A 12,147-nucleotide genomic window follows, 5' to 3' on the forward strand; every position below is an offset into this window, starting at 1 on the left:
ATGCGACGAGGGCGTCGCTAGAACAAGTGGGGGAGAATGTCATGGGTTGCGCGTCGGTGCTCGCAACCATGACAAACTGGTGCGATCCATCGTGTTCGAGGGAGGTCATTTAGCCCAACCAAATTGGCCCAACCAAACTGGCCCGGTGATTGAAGAGATTAAAAGCCCATCTCAAGAGCCTGATAGAAATGGGAAGTGTTCTAGAAGATATAATTATGGAATCTTAGAGTTCTATTTGTATACAGCTGGTTATGTAAGCTTAGAGTTCTAATTGTATTCAGCTTTTAATTATAGCTATTGATATACTGTGAGGCTCAACTATAAATAGAGACCTCTTTGCTCATTGTATATTCATTGAGTTATTAATAAGAATTTTGAGAGTATTCACTCAAACTTTTCTCTCAAGTGTTCTTGCTTTTGTTCATCTTTCAAGGCTCGTTCTTACTTCGTTCTTCTGTTGTTCTTCATGAAAATCTTAAGGGAATTCTATTGAATCCTTTATTGTTGCGAGTGAAGTTGACTTGGGCGTTTTTGCTGCTGAATCTTTTTTTGTTACAAGTTAGGCTGACTTAGGCGTTTTGAGCAGAGAAACTGCCTAAGGCCGCACGGATCGCGTGGGAAAACTCTAAGTCCGTGACACTAGCATGTACATTTCAGAATCGGCATGTTTATAACTATTCATCTTATGAGTAGAGGCGGGATTTCATTATCTCTAGAGCGTAAAATTTCGTACTACGTGGATCTTTTCTTCAAATAGCTCAACATGCACCCTTATGATGATCATCTTACTTAGAAGTGGAGCATAGTACATTGTAGTTAACTTCTTCTGCTCTTTCACATTTTCCTCGTTCTGCTTCTAACGCCCATCGCACCATTTTCAAGCCAGAATTATAGCAGCCGTCAATGCACGAGCCATCACAGAAAAAACCAACAAGGACCCGAAAGCGGCAACAAACAAGGCATTTGACACCATCCTCTATGTTTCCAAAGATTTCAATTTCTTATCCAGCCTTTCTTTTTGAACACGCAACTTACCTAGCATTGATTCTTCTTGCCCATAGATTGTGCCTTTCAGTACAAGTAACTTCTCAAAGAAGGCTTTTTGGCTGCTTTGAACCTCTTCAGTTCCACCGACAAATTTCTTCTTGTCGGTCCTGACTTCTAATCTGACCTCTTTATCAAAACACTTAACCACCAACTAATTAATTTCATGATTGTTGCGAGTACGTATGAGGCAATCCTCAATGGCAATACAGAACTCAAAAGTCCTTTTAATGTAGTCAAAGGATTCCTTCACCAAAGAATTCAAGTCCGAACCAACCGCGAGTGAGTTGATGAAAGGGTCGATGAGAGAATCATCCAAATCTTGCAGAGTTGAACTATGTCTATAATCAGCCCTATTCAAGCTCCATTTGAGTTCAGACCGGGAATTCAGTCCCGTTCGACTTTTCTTGAAGTTCAACAAATGAACAAAATAAGAAAGGTCTTAAAAAACCCAGAAATAGTTTTCAAGTATAGACACTAAAAACATCAAATCTTTGAGAGATTATATAGATGTATGAGCTTTAAAGTACCTGAAATTTCAGCTGATGACTAAAAAGGGTGCTTTATTTTAATGAATTTAGTTAATGCGCGAGAAAATGGAAGGAAAGTTGAAGGAAAGTGTTTGTTTCAACATGTGGGGTATACTGTTCAATGACCCTGACTTTGAGAGTGACCAGCTTGATGATGATCCACGGTTCAGAGGCGGCAGCAGGGACTGGAGGGCCCGGCTCCGATGACATTTTAAATTTTTAGTCCACTAAAGATCTCCGCGGATCTGGCAAAAGGCAACTTGTGTGGATATAAAATAAACTTGGTCCCAAAGGTAACTACAGTCTGTGGAAAATGACACAATCTAAACGTGTTACGGAAATCATTTGGACACCACTTTAGTCTCCCGTCCGGTCTTTCTGCTGTTTTGTTTCTACTTAGCAAAGGCCTACAGCTATACTGGTGAAGGTTTTTAAAACTGGACAAATCAGTCATGTAATTTATTTGTAGGTTACACTAGTGATATTAATTGGTTTAGTTCGATTAAATAAGTTATTAAAAAAATTATAAAAATGAAAAAATATTAAAGATTTTGTTCAATCAATTTTTTGCTTTGTTCGTATCAGTTTTAGGATCAATAAGTTCAATGCCCTTCTTCAAATTAGTATCCTAACTAATTTTCGGTTCGACCGGTTGATCTTGTCTTATTTAAACAACCTTGATTAAAATCACTCAAAATTAATCTTAGACCAGCGAAGCTATAGATTTTTGGAGTTGAGATTAAGTAATATGTTTTTATAAGAGCTAAAATACAATTTCAACATTGTATTGGCTTACATCTGCAGTTTTTAAAAGAATTAAATCAAAATTTATCATTTTTGGAGTGATCAAACTATAATTTTATTATTCATTAACTTGAAAGATAGTAGATTTCAAGGCCTAAAGCACAATTATCCCATTTTAAGGAGAGTCAAGCCCTTGCCAACCTAACTACCAACTTGATTAAACTCAAAAATCTTATTATTGTGAATCTAAATTAATTTGAATTTAAAATAACTCCAACCAAGCATATACTTTATACAGATCTTTATAAATATTTAATTAATAAAGTGGATAAAACATGTCAAATATTTTATACAGATCTTTATAAATATTTAATACATGTAGGTTGTAAGAAAAAATATATATATATACAAACATATTAAATATTTTTTTGTATGATATTAAATATTAAATTAACAACAATGATTATTATTAAAAGATCGAATTGAGGTGAGTTATACACCTAATATATGTACATATTAGATAAATTGTTTATAGAAATTTTCTTTTCACTTGTTTTCGATATATTTTTGTTCACTTATTTGCAACGTTTTCTTTCTTTATTAAAATATTCTCTACAGTCTCGTAATACATAGCAGCGTTGCATCACTTACATATATATATATCGTAATATCATCATATAGCATTGAATACAACAATATCAATATTATATCACATAGGAACATAGAATCATTATATCATATATGAAATTACAAACATGAATGCACATAAACTGGAATGTAAAATTGATACGCCATAAATACGATGAGGTATGTCATTCCTAGAGTTCTCAAGGGATTGTCTTCGCTCTCCGGTTGATGTGCTAGAGCATATGCATCATCTGCCGCAGAGTATCTTCCCGATCCGTCCTAAATTTACTGCCATAGTCATCGGTCTTTCGAAGCAAACGTGTAATGATAGGCATAACAAGTTTCAATTTTTCGTTGATATCATCCATCGCAGCCTTCAAAGTATATCCTTCAGTGAGCACGCAATCAACAGAGTGCAACAGTGACTTTTTCTTAATTTCCAATTGGTCAACAAGCGCTCTTATGGTGGTTGCGCTAGAACCATAGATATCCATTATAGTTGTTAACTTCTTCTGCTTCTTTATCTCTTCCTTGTTCCGCTTCCACCACTTATTGCACCATGTTCCCAGCGGAACTATAGCAGCCGTCGACGCACCTGCCAAAGCTGTTATTACAGGCTTTGCGGATTTGGTTGCCTCCGCCACGGAAAAAACCAACACGGAAATAAAAGCGGCAACAAAAAAGGCCATTGTCACCCTCCTCCATGTTTCCATGATTCCAATTTCTTTTTGACCGTTTTCTTCCGAGCACGCACCTTCCCTTGCATCGATTCGTACCGCCTATGGGCCATTTTTTTTAGTACAAGGAACTGCTTAACGAAAGGTTCTTCAGCTTCTTTGAACTTCCTCAGTTCCCCCAAGGCCTTAACAGAATTTTCCTCGACGGTCCGGACTTCTAATTTATCCTCTTCATCATAACATTTAAGCGCCGACTCAATAATTCCGTGATTGTTTCGAACATGCTCGAGGCAATCCTTAAGGGCAGTACAGAACTCTAAAGTCTTTTCGAAGTTGTCAAAGTATTCCTTCATCAAAGACTTCAAGTCCGAATCAACCGCAAGAGAGTTGATGACGTTGTGAGTACGATTCGGGAGAGTATCACTATCACTATTAGCAACCCAGTTCAAGCTCGATTCAGCTTCGGACAAAGAATCCCGTCGCACTTCAATTCGGGATGACGGTTCAGAACTACTAGAAGATGCCATCGTCTTCTCACACGAAAAATTCCTTTAAAAAAACCCTTGAAGTTCAACAATGAACAAAATAAACAAGATCTAAAAAACCCCAGAAATGGTTCTCAAGTGTTAGCCGAGGTTTCAAAGACCCTGGCTTTGAGAATAAAGTTCTGGTTTTTGTAAAATAAATAAGTAAACGTTGACCCAAAGGCAATTATAGGATGTGGAATATGACAGAAATGTAACTGTGTTAGGTTGTCTTTATTATTTGAATCTGTTTTTAATTAGTAAACAAAGGCTCAAACCTTTAGCATTCAATTAAAATAAAATCCAATTCAATCCAATCAACCTAGTCTACCCACAAATCCAAATTATTTAGAAGGTAAAATTATCGCGTTACGAGTTAAATTATATTTTATTTATTTTATTTAAAATATATAAAAATTATTTTATGTATATTCAATAAAAGAGAAAATTGATCATTTTTATTAAAAATTCTACTCATTCTTATTGTTAAACACGGGCATAGCTAACAGAATAATCAAATAGTTACTTGTGACATACAACCTATACCTCATTCTGATGCACATATACCAATTTTTAGCAATAGAAATCAATAATATTTTTAATAAAATGATCAATTTGCTTCTTCTTCTTTTTATGTATAGAGATTAGTTTACTCGTTATTTTAGTAAAAAGGATAAAATATAATCCATTTATAGATGTGAGAAATGAGAGTTATAAAACTAACTAATAAATTGGAGCAAATGAGTTTTTTAATTGCAAAAATATTAATAGTATATTATAAACAATTAAAGTCGGGTTGATTCAGTCTAAACTCGATTGGCATGGACATTGTTGTTAATACAGGAGGACGTGAGTCCAAGTGCACTGAAATACATTATCCCCTATTTATGGGTTGGGATGGGACTATGGCCTATGAGTAATTGTAAGCATTGTGTACAAAAAAAAATATATATAATTAAAATCTATAATGAGATTGTTAAAAAAAATTTCTAGTTTCTACCCTATATTTTATTCGCTTGTTTAGAATATTTTTTCTCTTCATTCCATAAAAGTATCACGAAACCTGAATCAAATGTATATAATCACATAGTACCATAGAATCATTATATCATATATGTAATCACAAACTTGAATGTAAAACCGATACGCCATAAATACGGTGAGGTATGTCATTGCTAAAGTTCTCAAGGGATTGTCTTCCCTCTCCGGTTGATGTGCTAGAGCATGTGCATCATCTGTCGCAGAATATCTTCCCAATCCGTTCTAAATTTACAGCCACAGTCATCGGTCTCTCGAAGCAAATCTGTGATGATAGGCGTAACAAGTATCAATTTTTCGTTGATATCATCCATCCCAACCTTCAAAGTATATCTTTCTTTGAGCACGTAATCAACGGAGTGCAACAGTGACTTGTTCTTAATTTCCAATTGTTCAACAAGCGCCCTTATGGTGGTTGCACTAGAACCATAGATCTTCATTATAGATGTTAACTTCTTCTTTACCTTTATCTTTTCCTTCTTCCGCTTCCAACACCCGTTACACCATGTTCCGAATGGAACTATAGCAACCGTCAACGCACCTGCCGAAGTTGTTATGATAGGCTTTGCGGATTTGACTGCCGCCACCACGGAAATAATCTGTTGTTCCAATAGGGTCGGAAGCGTGTAAATTATTGTACTAAAAAATCACACAAAGTTCAATTCCCAGGGAAGAGAGGTGGATCACAAGGATCTCTTAAATACCAAGTCTTTCCTTAGTCAGAATATTCCTTCTAACGTAATTTAATAGCACAATTAAATACTACTATTATACCCTCAAATATTGAAAGAAAAATAGGACAAAAAGAACATAAGAGTTTTAACGAGGTTCGGTAAATTATACCTATGTCCTCGGGCACTAACACCAGATGATAACTTTACTATCTCCAAAATATTACAAACAAATAGAATTCCTTAAGAATTCTCAAATGGGAGAAGAGAGAAAACTAAGAGAGAAAGATTGGTTGGGATGGTGTAAATGAGAAATGGTTAGGCCTATTTATAGTTGAGGTTCAGGGACTAACTTGCAAATGGCCTAAAAAATTAGGGACCAAAATTACAATTATCCCATTCAACTTTAAACAACTTGCCTACCATTTTTTTCTTTCGGTGCCACTTGCACCTCCCATTTTTTTGACTTTTCAACACCCCTTTTAATTTGTCTTTTCAACAATCTCCACCTTGAAGATTTGATTAGGATAATCACATCTTCACATACTTCCTTCAACTCCCCAAATTCGATAAAGCTATCTTTTGTAGTGCCTTCAAATGCGCTCTCGAGCGCCATACACCTAAAGGTGCTCAAATTCTCAGGATGTTAATCAAGTTCAAACAATGATTAAACTTGATTGTTGTTACCACCTTGGTCATCATATCTACGGGATTATCTGCTATCGGAATCTTCTAAAGTAGAATTTTTCCTTTTTCAAAGACTTCCCGCACAAAGTGATATCTTACGTCGATATGCTTGGTTCTTGAATGATAGACTTGATTTTTCGCTAAATGAATAGTGCTCTGACTGTCACAATATAAACTTATGTGACTTTGAACAACTCCTAAGTCTTTCAACAATCCATTAAGCCAAATAGCCTCCTTAACAGCTTCTGTAACTGCCATATATTCTGCCTCTGTAGTAGACACAGCTACTGTAGACTGTAAGGTAGACTTCCAACTCACTGGGGCTTTCGCAAGAGTAAATAGATACCCCGTAGTTGAACGACGTTTATCTAAATCACCAGCAAAGTCGGAATCAACATATCCAACTACAAACTGACCAAGTGCTTCATCCTGTTCAAAAATTAAACCAACATCTACGGTTTTTCGAAGATACCGTAGAATCCATTTCACAGCTTGCCAATGTCCTTTTCCAGGATCATGCATATACCTGCTCACAACTCCAACAGCTTGTGAAATGTCAGGCCTCGTACACACCATTGCATACATCAAACTCCCAACTGCATTAGCATATGGGACTTTCGCCATATATTCTCTTTCATCTTCAGTCTTCGGAGATAATTGAGCACTAAGTTTCAAATGAGAAGCAAGTGGGGTACTTACATGTTTTGTGTTTTCATTTACACCAAAACATTATAATACCTTTTTCAGATATTGCTTCTGATTTAAACAGAGCTTGCCTCTCGGTCTATCTCTACTTATCTCCATGCCGAGAATCTTCTTGGCCTCACCTAGATCTTTCATCTCAAACTCTTGATTCAACTGAGCCTTCAGCTTATCTATCTCATTTTGGCTCTTCGAAGCGATTAACATATCATCAACATACAAGAGTAGATAAATGAAAGATCCGTCATGCAGCTTATGCAAATATACACAATTGTCATATTTGCTTCTTGTGTACTTCTACCTTCTCATAAAGCTATCAAATCGCTTGTACCACTACCTCGGGGATTGCTTCAATCCATATAGCGATTTGTTCAGCTTACAAACCCAATTTCTACCACCAGCGTCTGTGTATCCTTCGGGCTGAGTCATATAGATCTCCTCTTCTAACTCACCATGTAAGAAAGCCGTCTTAACATCAAGTTGAGCTAGTTCCAAATTCAACTGTGCTACCAAGGCCAACAAAATTCTAATGGAGGAATGCTTCACAACAGGGAAAATACATCATTGTAGTCAATTCCCTCCTTCTGAGCGTAGCCTTTAGCTACCAATCTTGCCTTGTAGCGAATATCCTTCTTGCTAGGAGATCCATCTTTCTTTGCGAATACCCACTTGCATCCGATTGCCCTTTTACCTTTCGGTAATTGCGCCAATTCCCAAGTATTGTTCTTCAGGAGAGACTGCATTTCTTCATCCATGGCGCTTTTCCATTTATCACTTTCTAAGCTTTGCATTGCTTCTTGATAAGTGATAGGAATATCATCAACAACGGGAAGGGCGTAGGCCACCATATCAGTAAATCGAGCAGGTTTACGAATTTCTCTCCGTGGCCTTGCAACTGCAACTGGTTCTGGTGTACTTAGTGGTTCTTGGGTCAGAACCTCTTCAACCTCTAATTCCTCCATTGTGGCTGGAGAATTAGACTTATTAACTAGGCAAATCCCCATCTGCTCAAACTCTACCTGTTTTGAAGTACACTCCACCTGTTGTGGAGTATTGCTCGTCTGAATATCTTTATCTGCTACCTTTTTCAATGTGGCAGATTCATCAAAGGTAACATCTCTGCTACAGATCATTTTCTTTGTGCTTAAGCACCAAAGACGAAATCCCTTCACTCCAGAAGTGATTCTCATAAAGAGAGCTTTCTTTGCCTTCGGATCTAACTTTGACTCCTTCACATGGTAATATGCAGTGGATCCAAACACATGTAAGGAATCATAATCTGTAGCCGGTTTTCCAGACCATACCTCCATAGGAGTTTTTCTTTCTAATGCAGATGATGGCAAACGATTAACAAGATGGCCAGCGTATGTCACAGCCTCAGCCCAAAATTGCTTGCCCAACCCAGCATTGGACAACATACATCAAACTTTCTCCAGCAATGTTCGATTCATACGCTCTGCCAATCCATTCTGCTGTGGTGTATCCCTAACTGTGAAGTGTCGAACAATACCATACTCTTGGCACACATCGAAGAACGGATCACTTTTATATTCCCCTCCATTGTCCGTCCTAAGCCGCTTGATTTTTTTGCCAGTCTGGTTTTCGATCATAGTTTTCCATTTAAGAAAAACTCTAAGTACTTCATCCTTAGTTCTCATGGTATACACCCAAACTCTTCTGGAAAAGTCATCAACAAAAGTAACAAAGTAGTGTTTTCCTCCCAATGAAGGTGTCTTGGAAGGCCCCCACACATCTGAGTGAACATATTCCAAAATACCTTTTGTATTATGGATAGCAGTACCGAATTTCACTCTCTTTTGCTTTCCCAGAACACAATGCTTGCAAAATTTTAATTTGTAAGCCTTTGCACCTTTCAACAATCCTTGCTTTGCCAGAATTTGCAAGGATTTTTCGCTGGCATGTCCCAACTTCATATGCCACAACTGCATTGAGTCCAATTCTTTGTTACCGGAAACTGTAGCGACTGCTCCAATAACTGTACTACCTTGGTAGTAATACAAGTTATTTTTCCTGATGCCCTTCAATATCACAAGTGCACCAGATGTCACATTCAAAATCTCATCTCTCATAGTAACAACTGAACCATTGGATTCCAAGGCTCCCAATGAGATGAGATTTTTCTTCAAACTGGGCACGTACTGAACATCAGTCAGAACTCTGGTTGATCCATCTTGATTCTTTAATTAGATTGAACCTATCCCAACAGTTTTACAGGCATTGTCATTGCCCATATAAACAACTCCTCCATTTAGTTCTACTAAATCAGAGAACCACTCCCGGTTAGGGGACATATGATAGGTACAACCCGAATCCAATATCCACTCATCTGAATGGAACGATGATGATAATGCAACCAGTGATAGTTTAGAGTCACTAGTATCATGCTTAGCAACACAAGCATCTACAGCAGCTTTTCCCTTATTCTTCAGCTTTGGACAATTTTTCTTCCAGTGGCCTTTCTCATGACAAAAAACATATTCATCTTTCCCGCGTCTGGACTTTAACTTTGATCTCCCCTTTTGAGTTTTCTTCCGAGTGTATGAACGACCTCGGACTACTAAAGCTTCTGTATCTCTGATTGAGTTTTTCTGTTTGTCATTCTTTCTCTGTTCATAACTGTATAAGGCCGCACAGACTTCGCTCAGAGATATATCACTCCTGCCATGAAGTAGAGTAGTTTCTAGGAACTCAAACTCCTCAGGAAGTGACCCCAACAGCATCAAAGCCAAATCTTCATCTTTGAATGTCTCATCCATATTCAGCAAATCAGTGACTAACTGATTAAATTTGGTGATGTGATCATTCATTGTGGTACTTGGGACGTATGTGAAGCGAAACAGTCTTTTCTTCAAGTGGAGCTTATTTTGACTGTTTTTCTTCAAAAAAATTTCTTCAAGTGCCACCCACAACTTATTTGCAGAAGTCTCCTTTGAAAAAGCATACCTCTGCTCTCGAGAAAGGCATGATCGAATTGTGCCACATGCCAACCGATTGATCGCCTTCCAATCTTTCTCCTGTACATCATCTGGTTTCTCTTCATCAATGGCAATGTCTAGACCCTGTTGAAAAAGGGCATCTAGAACCTTATTTTGCCACATACCAAAATGGCCCGTGCCATCAAAGATCTCCACGGCCAATCTTGCATTTGCAATTGTCGGTCTTGTCCATATGGACGATGTTGAAGCTCCTACACCGACCGTTTTCTCCATAATCTTTCAATATACCTAAGGAAATCTTTTCTGGTGTGGAAGATCAGTTTAAACTGCAACCACAGAGCATACTACGATTAACCTTCGGCTCTTGATACCACTTGTTGTTCCAATAGGGCCGGAAGCGTGTAAATTATTGTACTAAAAAATCACACAAAGTTCAATTCCCAGGGAAGAGAGGTGGATCACAAGAATCTCTTAAATACCAAGTCTTTCCTTAGTCAGAATATTCCTTCTAACATAATTTAATAGCACAATTAAATACTACTATTATACCCTCAAATATTGAAAGAAAAATAGGACAAAAAGAACATAAGAGTTTTAACGAGGTTCGGTAAATTATACTTACGTCCTCGGGCACTAACACCAGATGATAACTTTACTATCTCCAAAATATTACAAACAAATAGAATTCCTTAAGAATTCTCAAATGGGAGAAGAGAGAAAACTAAGAGAGAAAGATTGGTTGGGATGGTGTAAATGAGAAATGGTTAGGCCTATTTATAGTTGAGGTTCAGGGACTAACTTGCAAATGGCCTAAAAAATTAGGGACCAAAATTGCAATTATCCCATTCAACTTTAAACAACTTGCCTACCATTTTTTTCTTTCGGTGCCACTTGCACCTCCCATTTTTTTGACTTTTCAACACCCCTTTTAATTTGTCTTTTCAACATAATCAACACTAAAATAAAAGTGGCAACAAAAATGGCCACTGACACCCTCCTCCATGTTTCCCGTGATTCCAATTTCTTTTCGAGCGTTTTCTTTTGAGCACACACCTTCCCTTGCATCGATTCGTACCGCTTGTAGGCAATTTTTTTCAGTACAAGGAACTCCTTAGTGAAAGGCTCTTCAGCTTCTTTGAACCTCTTCAGTTCCTCCAATGCCTTAACGGAATTCTTCTCGACGGTCCCGACTTCTAATTTGTCCTCTTCATCGTAACATTTAAGCGCCGACTCAATAATTCCATGATTGTTTGGAGCATGTTCGAAGCAATCCTTAAGGGCAGTACAGAACTCTAAAGTCTTTTCGAAGTTGGTGAAGTATTCCTTCATCAAAGACTTCAAGTCCGAATCGAGCGCAAGTGAGTTGATGACATTGTGAGTACGATTCGAGAGAGCACCACTATAACTATTAGCAACCCTGTTCAAGCTCGATTCAGCTTCGGATCGGGAATCCGGTCGCACTTCAATTTGGAATGACGGTTCAGAACTAATAGATGATGCCATCGTGGCTGATAACAGATTCAAATGCTAACACACAAATCTAAGTAATAAAACCCAGTAATCAAGTGAACTAAGATCGTCTTCTCACACTTAAAATTCCTTGGAAAATCCAAGAAAATCCCTTGAAGTTCAACAAATGAACAAAATAAACAAGATCTTGTAAACCCCAGAAAGGGTTTTCAAGTGTTAGTACTTAGCCGAGGGTTTAAAGACCCTGACTTTGAGAGTAAAGTTTGGGTTCTCTGTAAAATAAAGGGTAAATAAATGGTAAATTATATCAACAGTCACTCAACTTTAAAGTATCTGATAAAATAGTTATTCTTATTTCAATTTAATCACTCAACTTTTAAAAAATAAAAAATCAATTATTTCAACCATTTTCCGTCGATTTCCCCGATTCCGTTGGCAAAAATCCTGTAAAAAAAGGTATTTAGGGTTTAAATTTG

At 37.3% G+C, this 12,147-nt stretch overlaps 1 protein-coding gene across 1 annotated transcript; it reads right to left on the minus strand.

Annotated features, from left to right (window-relative positions):
* Positions 1 to 5,363: 5,363 nt before the first annotated feature.
* LOC121212182 (UPF0496 protein At2g18630) lies at positions 5,364 to 11,704 on the minus strand. Its single transcript, XM_041084521.1, has 2 exons — positions 11,255 to 11,704; positions 5,364 to 5,783 (listed from the first exon to the last, which is right to left on the minus strand). Exons 1-2 carry the CDS (start codon positions 11,702 to 11,704, stop codon positions 5,364 to 5,366), a joined length of 870 nt encoding a protein of 289 aa, XP_040940455.1.
* Positions 11,705 to 12,147: the final 443 nt, after the last annotated feature.

This window comes from Gossypium hirsutum, chromosome A02 (assembly GCF_007990345.1).
Source record: "Gossypium hirsutum isolate 1008001.06 chromosome A02, Gossypium_hirsutum_v2.1, whole genome shotgun sequence".
NCBI lineage: Eukaryota > Viridiplantae > Streptophyta > Magnoliopsida > Malvales > Malvaceae > Gossypium > Gossypium hirsutum.

Coding starts and splice junctions, on each gene's coding strand:
- LOC121212182 (XM_041084521.1), bottom strand. CDS start 11,704: ATGGCATCATCTATTAGTTCTGAACCGTCATTCCAAATTGAAGTGCGA. Junction 5,784..11,254: donor ACGAATCGATGCAAGGGAAG/GTGTGTGCTCAA, acceptor TTGGAACAACAG/ATTATTTCCGTGGTGGCGGC.